The sequence below is a fragment of the Triturus cristatus genome, chromosome 8 (assembly GCF_964204655.1).
Source record: "Triturus cristatus chromosome 8, aTriCri1.1, whole genome shotgun sequence".
Classification (NCBI taxonomy): domain Eukaryota; kingdom Metazoa; phylum Chordata; class Amphibia; order Caudata; family Salamandridae; genus Triturus; species Triturus cristatus.
This window is the reverse complement of record NC_140591.1, coordinates 1,200,823,086-1,200,843,292: the sequence shown is the minus strand read 5'-3', so window position 1 is coordinate 1,200,843,292 and position 20,207 is coordinate 1,200,823,086. Positions and strand designations below refer to the sequence as shown.

At 49.0% G+C, this 20,207-nt stretch overlaps 1 protein-coding gene across 1 annotated transcript in view; it reads right to left on the bottom strand.

Moving 5' to 3' along the window:
• The window catches only part of TMEM131 (transmembrane protein 131), a 943,143-nt gene that overhangs the window by 307,603 nt on the left and 615,333 nt on the right, over positions 1 to 20,207 (bottom strand). Inside the window, exon 27 of the mRNA XM_085622890.1 lies at positions 4,881 to 5,023. Coding sequence (XP_085479016.1) covers positions 4,881 to 5,023 — 143 coding nt within the window. The remainder of the gene's footprint in view (positions 1 to 4,880; positions 5,024 to 20,207) is intronic.

Here is a 20,207-nt window from a genome sequence, read left to right as displayed (position 1 = left end):
AGGAAGGTTTAGAGGCGGCGGCAGGGGAGGTGGTGGACTGACCCATCCGCTGTCCCCGGGAGCCACCACGGCGTGTACCACGTCCACGGCTGCGCTGAGACTGTGGCTGCGCAGCCTTACGGGTCTGAAAGAAACGCGCCTGGGCTCCCCGACCTCGAAAGGTCCGAAAAGCGGACCCCGAGTGACTACACATGGTGGCGTGACCGAAGGACTGGGCCATAGCCCGAGAGTCCTTAAAGCATTCCAGGGTGCTATCCGCCTTATCACCAAAGAGGCGTGTACTATCAAAGGGCATGTCCAACAGGGTATTCTGGACATCCATAGAGAAGCCAGTAGTTCGGAGCCAAGCAGAACGACGGAGCGCCACAGTTGTGGAAAGTGCCCTACCGAGAGAATCGACTGTGTCAAGCCCACAACGAACAGTAAATTTTGTAGCATCTCTCCCTTCGGTAATGGCTTGGAAGAGAACCACCCGTGCTTGCCACAGTGTCCCACACAGAATGCGAATTGCGGCCTAGCAGGCATGCAGTATTCACCACCCGCAACGCAGAGCTGGCAGATGTGAAAATCTTTTTCCCAAATTGCTGCAGTTTCCTGGATGCCTTGTCCAGAGGGGCAGAAGGGAGTGCACTCAGCAAGGCAGAAGTCTGGACAACCAGACTCATCGCCCTCGTCCACCGGTTGCTTAAGAGGCCAGTAAGGACAAGGTGCCCTGGGAAATGGGATAAACTCCCCTCCAAGAAATGGAATGGGAGGGTAAGATACCAGTCCCGGTTCGCCATGCCCGGCGCTGAAACCGGATCCAGGACCGGAGCAGAGGCCGGAGCTGGCGCTGAGGCCAGAGCCGAGGCCGGAGCCAGCACCGCCGCAGGGTATGGTGCTGGCGTAGCTGAGGCCAGAGGCAGCGGCACGGATGGAAATCCTTCCAACGGATCCGCGGGCCCCGAAGGGGCTCCGGAGAGACCTGGCGGGGCACACAAATGGCGCAAGGCCGACATGAAGGCCTGCACCTCGTCCGAAGTCGCGTGCGGGCCCGGAAAGGGTGGGTAGGCCGCAGGCATCAACGGAGGCTCCAACGGAGCCGCGGGAGAGTCACTGCCCGCCCCCTCCACCGCATCCCCTGACCGGTGAGGGGTAGAGGAAGAGCAACGTCGCTTCTTCGACTTTTTATGGCGCCTAGACTTACCTGTCCCCGATGCCGACGAGCGATGCTGATGGCCCCTTGACCTCCCACGGGAGCGGGACCTCGAGCGACGCAGAACCGATTGTCGGACCTCCAACAACTTTCAGGAACGCTCCCGCAAAGCTTTCGGCGCCATGGCCTGACAATCGGGGCACGCCTCGGGGTCATGGGCGTACCCCAAGCAGAAGAGACACACGTCATGAGGGTCCGATACCAACATGTTTCGATGGCAGGCCTTACAGGACTTAAACCCGGGCATCCCTATTGCACCAGGAGTCAAGTACACGACAAAACAAGTTGTCAGAATCCAAGTCAAAACTTTTAACTAGGGGTACCGCTCTCTCTCGGATCTGCGCTGCTGCGTGGAAACAGAAAGACCTAACGTCAGCGCGCGTGGGTGCGTCTAAGTAGCTCTGATGAAGTCAACTCGGCGGCTACGATGCCAGCGACGTACGCGGAGCCGTACGACTATGCCTACCGACGCGCAGGGGTACTGCTGACGAAAACTTTCCGGATCCAGTCTGACGCCTGGGAATATTCTAAGGTAAGGAATCTATCACTAACGTGTCTCTTTCAGATCCAAAATGTTAAGCATATCTCAGAGACATGTAGGAAACAAACTCCATCTGTGAGCATAAGCCGCCAATTAACAGCTACACGGGCTACCCAACTGAGAAGGACAGCATCTGTTATTACTATCACCTGAAAACAAGGCAAACAAGAAGGTTGGTTATCAAATGTACCACTAAGTCAATGGACAAGTCTTGGGATACCATAATCAGATCCTGCAACATTTGATTGATTCCAATGACACTGCACGTCGTTTATACTGAGGAATGCCTGGGGCAAAGAAAATTGCATGATACAAAAACGATTAAGAAAACCACACACAAAAACAAAGGATTGCATGTTTACTGTGTCAGTTTGTTCTGCACGGAAGCAGAGTAACAGAAGACCAACAAGCTGTCAAGGGAAGGAAAGGCCACCCCTTGAGTCGTGGCCAGGGTTACCCACAACGGATCGGAGCCTCTTACAGGATATTAATAAATATTGGTGGGGGCTGAAGAGGAATGCCATCGAACAAAGTGCTCACTCAGCAAAGAAGGGTGGCAACCAAAGGAGGGGAGCTCAATTAATAACCAGACACTGGAAGACAAAGATTTAAAAGAGTTATCACGACACATTATGCACATACAGAGGGCTGGAAAGCGAGGTGGTTAAAACAGGAATTTTGTCAGTCCAGGGAAACCAGTAAGATATAAATCTTCAAGAATTAGGGAACAGGAGCCAGAATCACCTTTCTGAACCTGGCCTCGAAAATTGTTTGCTTACAGCCTACAAGTCCAGGCTGAAGTGCATACTCCTTGGATCTTTTCACAACCAAAAAATGATTTGAAAACAGCAGGGACTACCATCTAGAACCAGTACCAGCTCTATTGCTTGTTTCTGGCACTATCCTTGTATATCTTGAAGGAAACTATAGAGGCATCAATAAGATGGGCATCTGGAATGTTTATAAATTGGATTGCTTTCCAATTCTTTTGTCTCTCCAAAAACAGATTCACCAGTAATGCCTCAACATCTCATTTGTTAAATTTGTAACAGTGGACAATTTCCTTCTTATATATGTCAGCTACATAGTGGTAAACAAATGTAATTCTATTTTGCGACATGCAAGTCAAAAAAATGTATGTACAGCTTGAAATGCCCTGTGGATTTTTGTATGTAGGAAAAACTAACAGTTGTTAAAGTCTAATGGAATTAACATAAAAGTATAACTCAAACTAACAATCGGAGGTCCTGATGAAGAGACATTTTAAAGAGTTTCATCAAAATGTAAATCGGATCACAAGTTTTGTGGGAGATTCCAACATGTAATGGTATGATAACGACAAGTATTTGCTCCAAAGGAAAGCGTGATGGATTAAAAAACATAATACTTAGAAGCCAAAGGAGCTGCATGATAAATTCAATAAAAATGTATTCCTTTAGTACTTTTTTCTCTTTTAACGTACAACTGGGGATACTTTTTGATATGAGAAAGATGCATGCGAGAAGTTGTCTGTTTTATTTGAATTATTAGTTGGTAAATATTTAAAAAACGGACAAAAAACTACATCAAATGCAGAACAAAAAGACTATAAACTGTGACATTATTACAGAGGAAGTGCAAACATGTCATTAAGCACCCATTGGTAACAGCCGATTTCCTTTCCAGGGCATCCCATGAACAATAGAATTATTGCACTGTTAGTAACCGACACAACTGTTGGAAGCTCACTACGTGAACATTATGATTGACATTTAAATACTGTTACTATTGTTGCCCGTAACTAGTTGCATGGCTAGTTACTAACAAAGGTTGCTTTCTCACATAAATGCTTGTGTCCTTTGACTAGGTTGTTGGATCCATCAAACTCGATGTCTAATACAATAAGAAACTTTCATGTCATCCTTTGTCAGACCAATGTAGAAAACAAATATGGCAACAAAGGATACTAGACTTTTTTGATCGTCTCCTACAAAGCGAAGAAATAACTGACATACTAGAAGTAAAGGAAGACATTCTTGTTGTGGGCTTTAATAAAGGACCAGAAACACCATGTAAGTTGAAGGTATAGAGTCTGCTCGCATTTGTATGTCCCAAGCAAGGACTATTCGGGAAGGGAGAGAAAGCTGTCCTCTTTTAAGGTCCACATTGTCCCATATGAGCCAAAAACAAAACATGTACCATTCTTTTAGACGTATAATGGCATCATTGAGCTTTTTTTTCCCTCCCTCTGAATAGTGAAAAGGTTCAGCTCATCTTGGGTTCCTCTGGAAGTCTGACTATTAAAAGACATGCTTCATTGCAGAGCAGAAGCGGGTTCTAATTTTTGCCTGCATCTTTTCTTTTGTTTGTCGACGTGGCGTTTTGCCTTCTATTCCCCATTTGCCTTAAGGTGCAAAAAACTGCATTCATCACACAACTCTCACAGCCCACGCACAAGAAACATGTGTTGTGAATGTCCATGATCAACATCTGCTTCCTGCAACCACGGCACTGTTTGAATTATGTTGTTTTTTAGGGGAGACATCATTCCTGGCACATTGTGGGCGTAATGTTTTTTATTTATTTAAAAGTCACTGAAAAAACAAAGTTGGGAGTGGAGCCATGGATCAGTGTCAAAGGGCGTGGAAAGAAAGGAACTGATGTGGAAGGATGGTGCTTATATGCAGCTCTGCACTTCTGGGATGCACAGTCGCCGTGGAGGAACATGTACCACCTACTGGTGAGTGGGAGCATTGCTAAGAAAATTTCACTAGAAATGGGCAGCAACCTATGAGGAGCAGCTTCATAGATTCTTCAGGAAGCAAGCAAAGTGGGTCAAAGTTGCAAATAAAAACAATGTAGGGTCCGCTAATGGGAAATGGAGCACGAGTGACACAATAAATATAAGAGGCTATGGTCTGGAGACTGTATTTCTGCGTGTCATCTCCGAGCGGTCTCTCTGAGCTAGTGGAACACTAACCTTTCGGTATACACGTAGATCAAGCAACAGGTTACATAAAATGCTTAATAATGGACACATTGCTTTCAGATATTTAACAGAAAACAATGTCTCTTGTATCGAGCCTTAGTACATAAGTAAGCAAGTTAAACCATCTATGTCCAAACTCGTATGTATAAGACGTTTGGTAGTTCTGCAATACTTACTATCTGTGCAATCTTTCAAAAGTGCTTCAGTGATTTTAAATCGCAAGGAACTTCCTGGTCCCGGAGGCTTGCCTGCAACTCTCAGACTCTCAGTAGTTCCTGTTCCTTCTACTATTAGCATATCAATCACAGTCAAATTGTTTCTATGGAATGATAAAAAGGATTACTATTTTTATTACAATACACAGAGATTTTTTCAGATAGTTCACATACTGAATACAAATTATGCTTTACATTCAATGTCTCTATTAATACAGCCCTTCACCACAAAATAAATTGTATACTACATGCACACTAAGAAATACCACTTGGGCCCGTAACCCGCTTGAGTTGTAGGAGTAAGATGAACCCTACATTTCTTTGAAACTTCATGAATATCTGCTTAGTTAGCAACACTGCCTTGGGTCGCGACAATCCCCAAAAATATTTTTTTTATTGAATACAGAGACCCTTGCTGGTCAATTAGGAAAAACAAAGGTCAACAATGTTAAGCAGAGGATATGGCTACATACGTGAAGGATTAGACCGATGTGGTATGGTCTGTCAGTTACAAGCCCGATAAAATGGGATACAGGCAAGTAGGAAAACACTTTACCATATTTATCATACCCTAGAGCACCAAAGAACAAGTTACTTACCTTTGGTAACGCTTTTTCTGGTTGATACAGTATCTGCCTGTGGAATCCTCATCTTATGAATATCCCCTGCGCCAGCATTCCTCAGATTTCCTAGCTCTCCACGCCAACGAGGACATCGGCTCCGCATGACGTCTCCGGAGCCATAAGAGAGCCTCGTCGGCGTGATGGCGTCAGTTCCACCCATTTTGTCCGTGCCTCCGAGGCGAACAGGTGGACCGACAACAGATTCAAAGTATACTCAGTACACAACATTCGAACAAATATACACAGTACATAACCAAAAGGAAAGCTAAAGAACATAAGCATTTCCTATAAATGTACCAGATAGAAAGAAGATACAACGTAAAACAACATGTCAAACAAGGCATCCTTTAAGGTATACAAAAGGTGGACAACGGGGAGGAGGGTGGGTCAGTGAGGAATCCACAGGCAGATATTGTATCCACCAGAAAAAGCGTTACCGAAGGTAAGTAACTTGTTCTTCTGATTGATACATCTGCCTGTGGATTCCTCACCTTATGAATAGATTCCCACAGCAGTCCCGCTCCCGGAGGAGGGTGTCCACCTTTCTTATACCAAAAAGACCTGCAAGAAAGAGCGTTCAAAGTGGCCCTCCCTCCTCACTTCGGAGTCCAAGCAATAATGCTTTGCGAATGTGTGGAGGGAAGCCCAAGTTGCTGCCTTACAAATGTCCAGCACAGGAACACCTCTGGCTTACGCAGAGGTGGGAGGCTTGGCTCTTGTAGAATGAGCTCTAATATCCTCAGGTGGCTCCTTACCAGGAAGGGCGCAACAGATCTTAATGCACAAGATGATCCATCTGGATAGAGTGCGCTTGTGCACAGCCTTGCCTTCCGTGCGACCAAAGTAGTCCACAAAGAGCTGATCGTCCATACGCAAGTGCTTTGTCCTGTCCAAATAAAAGCTCACTGCTCTTTTAGGGTCCAGGCGGTGAAGTCTCTCCTCCTCCTTGGAAGGGGGAGGATAAAACACAGGGAGATTTATGGATTGCCCCAGATGAAAGGGAGTAACTACCTTAGGCAGAAAAGCAGCCCTGGTCCTGAGGACCATCCATTCAGCATGTATGGTCAAAAACGGGGGTTTTGAACTGAGAGTTTGAAGCTCACTTACCCTCCTTGCTGAGGTAATAGCCACCAGAAAGACTGTTTTAAAAGACAAAAGCCTCAAAGGACAGCTATGTAAGGGTTCAAACGGGGAACCCATCAAGAAAGTTAAAACAAGATTTAGATCCCATTGGGGCATAACAAAGGGAGTAGGAGGAAACCTATTGGTAAGGCCCTTTATAAATCTCAAAACAATAGGAGACTTAAATAAAGACGGCTGATCAGGCAGACACAGAAAAGCCGATAAGGCCGACAAATAACCTTTACCCGTGGCCACAGCACAACCTTGCTGAGCCAAGGAAAGAGCAAACTGAAGAACATTCGACAAGTGGGCCTTTAAAGGATCAATGGATCTCTCTCCACACCATTTAACAAACTTAGACCATCTATAGGAATAAATCGACTTTGTAGAGTGTCGCCTGGATGACAAGATAACATCCACAACGTCCAGCGGGAGAGAGAAGGAACTCAGGTTGCCCAGTTCAATCTCCAGGCATGAAGTTACAGGCTCTGAAGATGGGGGTGTAGAACCTGCTCCTGCGAGAAGAGGTCTGCCCTGAGAGGGAAACGGAGCGGAGGGTGCAATGAGAGGTGAAGTAGATCTGTGTACTTAGTAAAGTTATTATCCTTTTCATTTCCTCAATCACAAGATATATTTAATAATTCAATTTCCAAAGAATAAATGCTTGAGAATCTTCGCCCAATGCATTTCGGGACGAAAAAAGTCCCTTCGTCAGGCGCAATACGTAAACATGCTCCTCAAGTGGCATAAACGTTAAAAAACCGCCAAACCGGCCATGTTCTCCCTTTAAATTTCCAAAGCTGTATTCAAAATCTCCTATCGTATCTAATTGCCACGATAACGATATGCCACTGTTCCGCCACAGTGACTTCACCTGACGATTTTTCATCCCGAAATGCATTGGGCGAAGATTCTCAAGCATTTATTCTTTGGAAACTGATTTGTTAAATATATCTTGTGATTGAGGAAATGAAAAGTATAATGAATTGAACAGTGTTTTTGATGATTGTCAGATATTGAAATAGTATGTGATTCAATACTATTTGAACAATCTTGTTAAATTTGGTTAATAGAGATGTAATTGAAGTATATCATTTATGCTGTGCATGCTAGTGTCCAGGTTATTGAAAACGTGGCCTCTAATTCGTAGATCTGTGTACCACACCCTTCTTGGCCAATCCGGGGCGATCAATAGGACTTGGGCCCGGTCTTGGCAAATCTTCCTCAGGACCTGCGGAATCAAGGGTATGTAAATGTACATGTATGGATACTTGTATAGCGCACGACTACCTGAAGGCCTCTCGGCGCTTGTACGAATACCGCTGTGGAACCCATCCTGGCTTTTCCCTGTGAGGCGTCCACTCCTGGGCACCCCCAAGGTGAAGGCCAGGCATCCTTAGCGTTGTGGGGGCCGTTGTGGAGATTAAGCAAGCTATTGCCCAGAGTTGCAGAGTGGGACTCCATGATTAGAATGGCACCAAGGCGAGAATTATCAGGTCCGTGGAATTTTTGAGCCCAAGACCCGCCGAGGCGGGGAATTGAACCCTGGTCCCGGGCTAGACCTCTGCATCAGGGTCTGCCGCTCTAATCATTGAGCAACACTTCTCCACTGAGAAGGTATGGCAGGAAACGCGTAAAGGAGTTGTGAGCTCCAATCCAATTGAAACACGTCCCCCAGCGCTCCCTGCATCGGATACTGGAGACTGCAGAACAACGGGCAGTGCACGTTCTCTTGGGTGGCAAACAGGTCCAACCGAGGAGACCCCCACATCTGGAAGATGAGATGGACCACTTCCAGATAAAGCCGCCACTCGTGATCGGCCGAGCAACGCCGACTGAGACTGTCCGCACGAACATTCAGCACATCGGCTAGATGATTTGCAAACACACAAATCTCATGATTCTGAGCCCAGGACCAGAGTCGCAGAGCCTCTCGACAGAGACGATACAACCCATCACCTCCCTGTTTGTTGATGTACCACATCGCGGTAGTGTTGTCCGTCAGGACCTGAACCGACTGACTGCGAAGGGAAGGAAGGAAAGCCTTTAGTGCCAAACGTATCGCCCGCAATTCCAAAAGGTTGATGTGAAGCAACCTTCCCTATGGAGACCAAAGACCTTTGACCTCCAGATCCCCCAGATGAACACCCCACCCTAGAGTGGAGGCATCCGTGATCACTGTGGCCACCAGCGGAGGAAGCTGAAAGGGCTTGCCTTGATACAGGTTGCCCTGCACACTCCACCAAGTCAGCGCAGCTGCAGCGTTCTCTGGAGATTCTGACTGACTCCCTGAAATCTCTGTTGTGTTGAAACCACTGTCTGCGGAGGCACCACTGGAGAGCCCTCATGTGCCCGCGCGCATGTCTGACCAACAGAATGCAGGAAGCGAACAGACCAAGCAGGCGAAACAACCGTTCCATCGTAAAACAAAGGAATCATTTCCTGAATGTCGAGAATTCTTTGTGGAGGAGGAAAAGCTCGACACACAGTAGTGTCCAGTACCGCCCCTATGAACAGGTTGCGCTGAGAGGGCACCAGGAGAGATTTGGGCACATTGATTGACAAACCCAAGTTGAACAACAGTTGAGATGTTACTCGCAGATGATGAAGCACCATCTCTGGTGACTCCGCTTTGAGCAGCCAGTCGTCCAGATAGGAGAAAACAGGAATCCCCGACCTTCTGAGATGAGCTGCCACCACTGTCATCAACTTTACGAAGACTCGAGGTGCAGTAGTAAGACCAAACGGGAGGACAGCAAACTGGTAGTGCTGTGACCCTACCATAAAACGGAGATAATTCCTGTGCGACTTCAGAATGGGGCTTGTGAAAATATACGCATCCTGCAAGTCGATCGACACCATCCAGTCCTCTTGCTGCAGCGCCAGAAGAACCTGAGCATGGGTCAGCATCTTGAATTTCTCCTGCTTCAGGTACAAATTCAAGACCCTGAGGTCCAGAATCGGACGTAACCTGCCGTCCTTTTTGGGGATCAGGAAATACCAGGAGTAGCATCCCTGACCCCTTTACTGCTCTGGAACCACCTCTATCGCACCTTTTTGTAGTAATAGGGAAGAGCAATCCCACTCTCTACAAGGTTTGAAACCCAAGGTCTGACGTGACCGATTTCCAACCCTGTAGAAAGTGAGACAGCCGACCCCCTACAGGACCCACATGATCCAGGATGGGGGATCTAGGGCTGCTTTTCTGCGGTACAAGGGGGAGCAGGGGAGGTAGAAGAGGAGGAGGAGAGATTGCGGGCAGAACCACGTTGGTGTCCTTTGACTCTTCCTCAACAAGACTTATAGAGTGGATTTTGCTACTGCTGAGGTTGCCGGAAGCTGCAAAAGGAAGATCGTCCAAAGCCACAATATTTTTGTAGCCCGAACCCCTTGTCTGGGTTTGAAATCCCAAGGATTTCGCCGTGGCTCTACTATCCTTAAACCTTTGCAATGCCAAAGCGGCCTTTTCTCCGAAGAGTTTAGATCCATCAAAGGGCAAATCAAAAAGAGTGGCCTGGACATCAGGGGAAAATCCAGAGGATCGAAGCCAAGCTTGCCTTCTTGTAGCTATGGAGGAGTCCATAACTCTGGCCACTGAATCAGCTGTATCCAGGCTTGATTGAATAACTTGTCTAGCTGCAGTCTGAGCATCCGACAGAATCTCCATAAAGTTTCCCCTCCCCTCATCAGGTAATTTGGGAGCCAACTGTTTTGCAGAGTCCATCAAGGCATGTATATATCGACCCAACAGACAGGTAGCATTGGTCGATTTTAGTGCCATGCTAGACGAAGAGAAGACCTTTTTAGCAGACTGCTCCATTTTCTTAGAGTCCCTGTCAGCTGGAACCTGAGGAAAAGCGCCTGAAGATTGTTTGGAGCAAGATGCCTGCACCACCAAACTTTCTGGAGATGGAAGAGAAAAAAATAGTGGATCTCCTGGTGCAGTCCTATATCTTCTAGCCACAGCCTTAGAAACAGCAGGCGAAGAGTGGTTTACGCCAAACCTCGAGGATAGGCTCTAATAAGGCTTCATTAAAGGGTAACACGGGCTCAACTGTAGCAGAAGGCGAATGCAAGACCTCTGTTAGCAAATTTGGCTTATACTCAGCAGTAGGTAACTGTAAGTCCAAACGTTCTGCAGCTTTTCTTATAACCATATGGTAAGGAGCTACCACTTGAGGAGGAGTAGCCCTTGTTAAAGAGTGTTCCCACTCAGGGGAAGTGTCCAATCCACTTGCCTCTTAAATTTCCTCTTATTCATCTAGAGAATCTTCCAATTCACCCTCTTCTACTTCCTCTCTGCGATACTGCTCCTCGTCCAACAGCATCTGTGGCTCTCTCCTTGAGCGAATCCGTGGAAGCAGCGTCGGTGGCGTTGCACGCGACGCTGACTGCTCCGGAGCTGGCGTCGAAGGAGGTTCCGAAGGAGGTATGGGATCCGCACGAGGCAGAGAGGAAGGCCCACCAGACGGTGCCGGGGATTCCATCAACGGCATTGAGACCCTCAGAGCCGGAAACTGCCATGACGGCGCCGTTGGCATGAAAGGCACGAAGGGTGCCTGGGCATAGTGCTGGGGCACGCCCAAGTTCAAAGCCAGTGGACCCGTGGGACCAGAAGGTGCTCCAGATGGGAAAGCCGCCCTTGCAAACACACCATACATTGCATTAAAAAAAATGTGACAGATCCGAACCTGGAGTCGGGAACTGTGGGTACGGATGTGAGCCAGTATCCAAACGGGGAGTATCAGACGTCGGAACGATCGGATCCACTGCCGAATCCACCGGTTCATTTTCAGGCACAGGAGGAGATGGATCATCCTGCACCGGCTCAGCTTCAGAAGCCGGTGAATCCCTCGGCGCCGGAGACTGCGCCGGAGCACCTTTAGGCGAAAGAGACCTCTCTGGGGTCACACGAGGTGAAGGCGAGGGCGAAGGAGATACAAAGTCTTTCCGGCGACGTCGAGGAGCAGGCGACCTCGAAGCCTAAGCCTCCGTCGAACGGCGCCGAGATCCATGTCTTACTTATGTTTTCTCGACTTCCATGTATGCGTAGTAGACGACTTCGACTTCTCTCTTTTATGCCCTCTTCCTTCTTCGTCTTGGCCAGAAACTACTTAGTGTCCCGTTCTTTAAGTGCCTTCGGATGCATTTTCCTGCAACAGGATCAGTCCTCCACGTCGTGATCCGATGACAAACACCAAAAGCAATCTTCATGGGGGTCAGTGATGGACATGTGACCCCACACTCCCTACAGGGCTTAAAACCAGACTTCCTTGAAGACGATATCGCAACAGCAACAATTAAAGTTGAAGGAACAACAAAGTAACTCGACAAAATAGGGAGAGTCCTAGAAAACCGTTACGCGTCGCCGGCGCGGGAAAAAAGGGAACTGACGTGATCACGCCGACGAGGCTCTCTTATGGCTCCAGTGACGTCATGCGGAGTCGCCAGCGGAGCCAACGCCCTCGTTGGCGTGGAGAGCTAGGAAAAAATTCTGCGGAATGCTGGCGCAGGGGATATTCATTAGGTGAGGAATCCACAGGCAGATGTATCCATCAGAATAGTTGTCCTCAAGCAACAAATTGGAGTTGGTGCATGTTCTAAGATGAGATATTGGCACAACGTCCGAGTTCAGTAACAACACTTTGAATAATGAAACTGAGCATCTCTTCAATAATGCTTGTTTGGTATGATTTTGATCATGTGAAATACAGTAATCTTGCTTCTGTAGTGCATCGTCTACATATGGTCACTATGAAATGTATTCCTAACACTAGAAAATGTACTGTTTAAAAGTAGATCAACTCAAGAGGCTCTTTGCAAAGAAAAATCTAATGCAACTTAAAGAACAAAAAGTAAAGAATTGCCTATGAGAAAGGGCTATTTACAAATAAGGGTTTGATTATCTTGATGCAAAGGGTCTTTCAACAGTCTTCGTCTTTTCATGAAATTATTTGATGTAGGAAGAATTAATATTTAATGGGTAGTGAAAATTAGAGGTAAATATTGAAGTATGGCTGAACTAATTATCATTTAGGTACTTACGGGCTCTGACAGTCTTTTGCTTAGCTTGACAGTCAGTTGTTAAAATAAAGATTGAACACGGGAAATCCCCACATTCCAAATATAGTAGGGTTAAACGTGATTGAATAACATAGGTGCAAAATTATACATTTAAAAATGAAAAGCACAGGAACAAAATTATACTTTTATAAATTAATGTTGCTAATTATAACCTGTACTCTGGGTACATCGCCGTTAGATATTGTAAAAAGATAAAGGCATATAATAATCTGAGATGCAACAAACTTTGGCTGAAATTGCGGTATTTGTTTTTTTGTGAATGTACTTGAAACTGAACAGTTTGCTGATTTTGCAGCTGCCAGAGTTTATGATGCAGTGTGCTGCATTATGGAGAGATTAAGCACCCACAGTATTTGTCCTAAACATAAAATCCTGCTCACGACAATTACCCTCTATTTAATATTCTTATTTACATTTTAATTTCAACTTATCAAGAGGGCATGGATCAAAACAAACAGTATCTCAGGAGCTGTCCTATTTAAATCATAGTGAATAAGGACCAAGAATTGTATTGGACTTAAATCATTGTTAAGTGGGGGTACACACCTGAGTATGTGTCTCATAATGTACAGCTATCAGCACTTTCACCTTGGAGTACTGCGCTTTCTCCACTATTTGTTGATTATAGTCGTGAGGAATCTGCAGTTAGAGTTTCTACCAGAAAAGAAGTAACAGAAGGTAAGTAACTTCTTCTGATAGAGACAACTAACTGAGGATTCCTCCCCATGTGTATAGATACCAAAGCAGTACTTCCCAGGTGGAGGGTCTATGCAATGGCTCAGACCAGGAAATCCTGCTGAACAAACACAGCTAAATGCCCCTCACACCAGACCTGGCTAGCCAGGCAGTAGTTCTTCAGAAAGTATGAACTGATGCTCATGCAGCAGCCTGTCAGATGTCTAGCACTGGCAGACCATGCTCTAGCGCAGTTGTAGCAGCCTTTGCTGGGTAGATCTTTATGCATAAGCCAATCCATCTGGAAATTGTTCTCTTCTACACTGCTTTCTCATTTTATGCCCCAGAAAAGCTGATTAACAGTCAAGGGCTGCTAGTCCTGTCGATAAGGGCCCTCTTAGGATCGAGACAATGGAGACACTCCTCTTCCTTGGAAAGAGGGGTCAGAGTAAAAAGACTGCAAAATGATGGGTTTCCCTATGTGGTAGGGCATGACAACCTTTGGTAGGAACGCAGTCTTTGTATGGAGGACCCGTTTTTTCAGAAAGAAGGTGGCGCATGGCTGCTGAACGGACAAAGCGTGGAGTTTGCTCACTTGTCGAGCGTAAGTGACAGCAATGAGGAACACTGTTTTTATTGTCAACAGATGTAATTAGGTTCCAATGGAGCACACATCAGGAATGTATGACTCAAATTAAGGATCCCCTGTGGTTTCAAAAAAAGGTGTTTGGGTGACATGTGCTTCAGTCCATTTAAGAAATGCCTCACAAACACACAAGTTACTTACCTTTGGTAACACTATATCTGTAAGAAACATTAGTTAGTTATAGATTCCTTACCTTAGAATTACCCCCAGGCGTCAGACTGGATCCGGAAAGTTTTTTCATCAGCAGTACCCCTGCACGTCGGAAGGTGGCGTTGGTCGCCTACGCGTCCGTCGTGGTCGCTGGGATGATGTCGCGGCAGCTACTTAGACACCGCCCTCACGCGCGGTCGTCAGTTCTGTGCACGACTTTCCGCGCCAGAAAAGCAGAGCCATGCAAAACACTGACCATTGGTGCACAAATTAGGGTCCTGAAAGGATGTCCTTAACCCTAGAAATCAGTTTGCAGAACGGGGAGGCTGGGTGGGGCGGTAAGGAATCTATAACTAACAAATGTTTCTTACAGATATATCGTTACCGAAAGTAAGTAACTTGTGCATCTGAAAGAAACACGTTAGTTATTGATTCCTCACCTTAGAATAGATACCCCAGCAATACCAACCCCGGTGGTGGGTCTGCGAACCAAGATCACACCAGAAAATCCTGGAGAACAAAACAACCAAGGAAGCAGTCTCTCCGGACTTGGCTGTCAAGGCAGTAGTGTTTGGTGAACGTGTGCAGCGATGCCCACGTTGCCGCCTGACAGATGTCATTCAGAGGCACTCCTCTTCCCAAGGCAGTAGTGGCTGCCGTCTCCATGGTGGAGTGAGAGCGTAGCCCGACTGGAGACTCCTTTCTAGCAAGAGAGTAAAGAGCCTTAATAAACAACACAACCCATCGAGAAATGGTGCGTTTGTGTACGGCCCGACCCTTCTTTGCACCCACGTAGCCAACAAAAAGTTGATCATCCACCTGGAACTGTTTTGTGCGATCCAGATAGAAGGAGAGAGCACGCTTTGGGTCCAGACGGTGGAGCCTCTCTTCTTCCTTTGAAGGATGCGGAGGCGGAAAGAAGGTGGGCAAAGTAATGGTCTGCCCGATGTGGAAGACAGTGACCACCTTAGGAAGAAAGGATGGACGGGTCCTGAGAACCACCTTGTCCGGATGAACAGACAAGAAAGGAAGTTTAGAAGAAAGAGCCTGGAGCTCACTCACCCTTCTAGCAGAAGTGATGGCTACCAGGAAAGCAGTCTTAAGAGTTAAGAGACGTTAAGGATAGTTATGAAGCGGCTCAAAGGGTGCGCACATTAACTAAGTAAGCACAAGTCTCAAGTCCCACTGAGGCATTAAGAAGGGAATTGGAGGAAAAAGATGTGTTAAGCCTTTCAAGAAACGGTTAAATACCGGGGACTTGAAAGGAGAAGGCTGATTTGGCAGCCGAAGGAAAGCAGAGATGGCAGAAAGGTAGCCCTTGATAGTGCCCAGAGCAGAGCCCTGCTGGGCTAAAGAGAGAAGGAACAAGAGTACTTCAGAAAGAGGGGCAGAGAGGGGATCCACAGCCTTTGCTGTGCACCATGCCACAAAATTGTTCCACCTGCAGGCGTATACCGTCTTTGTGGAGGGACGCCTGGCTGCCAAGATTAAGTCACAAACTTCTGGAGGCAGCTCGAAAGACGTCAACTGCCGCTGCTCAATCTCCACGCAAGGAGGTGGAGACTGGACAGGTTCAGTGGAGGACCGTCCCCTGCTGCTGCGACAGAAGATCCTCCCGAAGAGGCAGTCTGATCGGAGGATCGATGGCCATGTTGAGTAGCTTGGGATACCAGACTTTGTGCCCAATTCGCGCCACAAGAATGATTTGGGCCCAGCATGCCTGATCTTCTCCAGCACTCTGGGAAGTAGTAGTATAGGCAGAAAGGCGTACAATAGACTGCAACTCCACTCCTGACGAAAAGCGTCGCCTAGCGAGTGCCGCCTTGGAAACTCCAACGCGCAGAATTGCTGACATTGCGCGTTCTCTTCTGTGGCGTATAGATCTAACCAAGGCTCTCCCCACTGTTAAAAGAGACCTTGAACCACCTCCGAGTGAAGACGTCATTTGTGATCCATCATGCACCTGCGGCTGAGTTCGTCCGCCCTGGCATTCAGAGAACCTGCCAGGTGTCGAACCACCAAGGAAATGCCTTGACGTTCCAGCCATGCCCAGAGGCGGAGGGCCTCCTGACATAGGGGCCACGACCCCATCTCGGCCTGTTTGTTGCAATACCACATGGCGGTGGTGTTTTCCGTGAACACCTTCACTACTCTTCCCCGGACAGAGGGAAGGAATGCCTTCAGTGCAAGATGAATCGCCGGGAACGCCAGAAGGTTCATGTGAAGCTCGGACTCCGCCAGAGACCAGAGGCCTCTGATCTCCGCCTCTCCCATGTGGTCACCCCATCCCAGAAGGGAGGCATACGTCACCACAGTGTGGTCTGGTTGGGGAAAGGAGAGGGATCTGCCATTGACCCAATCCTGGTTCGTAAGCCACCACTGCAGTTGTCGAGCAGTGCCCTCCGAGATCTGGACGCAATCAGACAGATTTCCCTGATGCTGCGCCCACTGGAACTTCCGGTCCCCCTGCAGAGCCCGCATATGCCACCTGGCTTGATCGATCAGCAGGATGCAGGAGGCCATGAGGCCCAGCAGCCTCAGGGTCATTCTTATCGAAACCCGGGACAGAGGCCGAAAGATCAGAATCATAGCCCGAATATCCAGAACTCGCTGTTCGGGAGGATAGACCCGAAACCGCGTCGTATCCAGAACCGCTCCGATGAAGAGGAGCTTCTGAGAGGGAAACAGGTGCGACTTCGGCACATTGGTGGAGAACCCCAGCAAATGCAGGAGGTCGGCCGTAGTCTGGAGGTGGGAGACGACTGCCTGGGGCGAGGCCACCTTCAACAGCCAGTAGTCGAGATAGGGGAAGACAAACCCCCTATCTTCGCAGATGAGCCCGGACCACCGCCATCACTTTCGTGAACACCCGAGGGGCGCTAGTAAGGCCAAAGGGGAGCACTGTGAATTGAAAGTGCTCGTAGCCTACCGTGAACCGCAGGTAACACCGGTGGGACGGCAGGACGGGAATGTGAAATTAAGCGTCATGCAAGTCCAACGCTACCATCCACTCTTGCGGGTCGAGGGCAGCCAAGACCTAAGCAAGCATCAACATCTCGAACTTCTCCTGCCAGAGGAAGCGATTGACGTCCCGGAGGTCCAAGATAGGACGCAGGCCCTAGTCCTTCCTGGGAACCAGAAAGTAGTGGGAGAAACAACCACGACCTACTTCTGGGACAGGAACGCACTTGATGGCTCCCTTGGCCAAGAGAGTCGTAACTTCCTGCTGTAGAAGGGTCAGATGATCATCCGACATGCGGTGGTATCATGGTGGCATGGCTGGAGGGGTAGTCTTAAAGGGTAGAGAGTAGCTCCTTCGGACTAATTGCAAAACCCACCTGTCCGAAGTGATGGTGCGCCAGAGGGGGAGGTGATTGTGAATCCTGCCGCCCATTGGCGTTTGATGGGCCTGAAAGGTCGGACTAGGAGGGTTTGGAGGCAGCTCCAGAGGGAGATTGGTAGACTGGCCCGCCCGCTGGCCCCCGGAACCTCACTGGTTGTTTCCACATCCCCGGCTGCGTGAAGGTTGGGTAACTTGCTGCGGCCTGTGGCCCTGGTGGGACGTCGCGAGGCACCCCTTCCGTGGCCACGAAAGGGGCGAAAAACAGATTGCGCCGGACGGAGGAGAGGCCCAAGGACTTGGCCGTAGCCCATGAGTCCTCTAGGGCGTGGTCTGCTTTGTCGCCAAAAAGGCGACGGCCATCAAAGGGCGTGTCCATCAAGGTGTTCTGGACATCCCCTGAAAAGCCAGTCCATCCAGGCGTAGCGCCGAAGCGCTAGTCCTGCCCAGAGAGTCGGCGAAGTCCAGCCCACAACGGCTCATAAACCTTGCTGCATCTCTCTCTGCGGCAACCGCCTGGGAGAGCACTGCCCGGGGCTCCTCCGGACACTGAGGCAGCATCTGCACCACCGTATCCCACACTGAGTCCGAATAACGGCCCAAGAGACATGTGGTGTTTACGGACCGCAGTCCTAAGCTGGCAGAAGAGAAAATTTTCTTGCCAAGATGGTCCAGCTTCTTGGATTCCCTTTCCGGTGGAGCGATAGGGAAGGCGCTTTTGGAGGTGGAGGCTTGGACCATCAACCTCTCCGGGGTGGGGTGTTGGGAGAGGAAAGCGGGGTCGCCAGGAGCCGGGCTGTGGTGTCAGGCGATCATCCTGTCCACGGGAGCCCACGTGTTGGGCCTGGACCACATGCCCAAAAGGACGTCGGTGAGGGCCTCATTAAACGGCAGCAGGGGCTCCAAAGAGCTTGCCGCTGGTTGAAGCACATCAGTCAGGAGGTTAGTCCTGACCGCCACCGTATGAAGCTTGAGGTTGAGAGCCTCGGCCGCCCTACGCAACACCACAGCGTATGACGCTCCCTCCTCCGTAGCCACGGTAGGAGGAGACAACATACCAAGGTCGGGTGAAGTGTCAAGACCACTGGCATCCCCCAGGTCCTTTCTCCAGTCCAGCTCAGTATCTTGCTGGTCAGTTAAAGTGTCACCTGACCCCTCCCAGTCCTCCTCATCATCCTCTGGTTGCCACAGTTGTTGGAAAGGGACCTCAGGAGTGAACAGAGGCATAAATCCCCACCTGGTGCCGGATCCGGCGTTGGTAAACGCCGGTCCGGCACAGTGTCCACATCAGGGTCGACGCCGGCTGGGGGCAAAACCGGCGTCGGTAGCGGAAGTGGTACTGGAGGAAGAGGCGCCGGTGGAGGTGTAATGAGGTCAACAGGCCTGGATCCAAGGGGAGCCTGCGGCGCTGGAGCCGCTGGCAGCGAAGACCCAGGTCCACCTACCGAGCCCGCGGGGCTCGAACGCGCGCTGGCGGGATTGGTCTGCCCAAAGATGGCATGCATCGCTTGGTAGAACGTACGAAGTTCGGCGGGGGTCGCTCTTGGTCCCGGAAAGGGAGGGAAGCCTGGAGTCGAACCACCGGGCTCCGTGCGCTGAGCAGCGTGAGTGGCACCACCCACGTGCCTCGTCGAATCGGCCGACCGACGAGGAGAAGTAGAAGAGCGAGGATGCATCTTTGACGACTTCTTATGCTTCGACTTAACTGACCCGGAGTGCGAAGACTTCGATGACTTGGAACCGGAATGGTGGTGGCTCCGCGACCGGTCCCTCGACCTTCCTCTCGACCGGGACTCGATTGGTGTGGAGCCGACTGTCTGCGTTCTAGCAGCTTTCGGGACCGCTCCCGAAAAGCCTTCGGCGTCAACAACTGACAGTCGGAGCATGACTTGGGGTCGTGGTCGTGCTCCAGGCAAAAGAGGCACATGCGGTGCAGATCAGTCACGGACATCAATCGGTTACAGGAAACGCAGGCCTTAAAACCAGGCATCTCTCGTGCATCTGTCCGGAGTCGGAGACTCGAAACAAGAAGTCGACAAAAGTCAATAAAAAGTTAGTCAAAAAATGACTGAGGTACCGCTCTTCACCGATCTGCACAGGCTGGCATGGAAAAAGAAAGAACAGACGTCAGCGCACGAGGGCGGCGTCTAAGTAGTTGCCGCAACGTCATCCCAGCGGCCACGACGCCAATGGATGCGTTGCCGACCGACGCCACCTTCAGACGCGCAGAGGTACTGCTGACGGAAATACTTTCCGGATCCAGTCTGACGCCTGGGAGTAATTCTAAGGTAAGGAATCTATAACTAACAACTTTCTTCCAGATACGAGATTTAAAGATGAAAGGCTGATCAGGCAAACATAGAAAGGCCAAAGGTAACCTTTAACTGTTGCTACAGCATGGTCTTGCTGAGCCAAAGAACGACGGAACAGTAAAATATCAGCTAACTGTGCCTGTAAAGGCTGACTTTTATGTGAGGGGCACACTGGTCAACAAATTTCTCCTAGCATCTGCTATACATTGTTATGGTCGAGGGACACCTGGCTGCCAGGATGACACCCACAACTTCGGGAGAAAGGTCGAAAGCCATCAACCATCACCGTTCAATCCCCGTGCACGGAGGTGTAGGTTGGACAGACTCAAGTGCAGT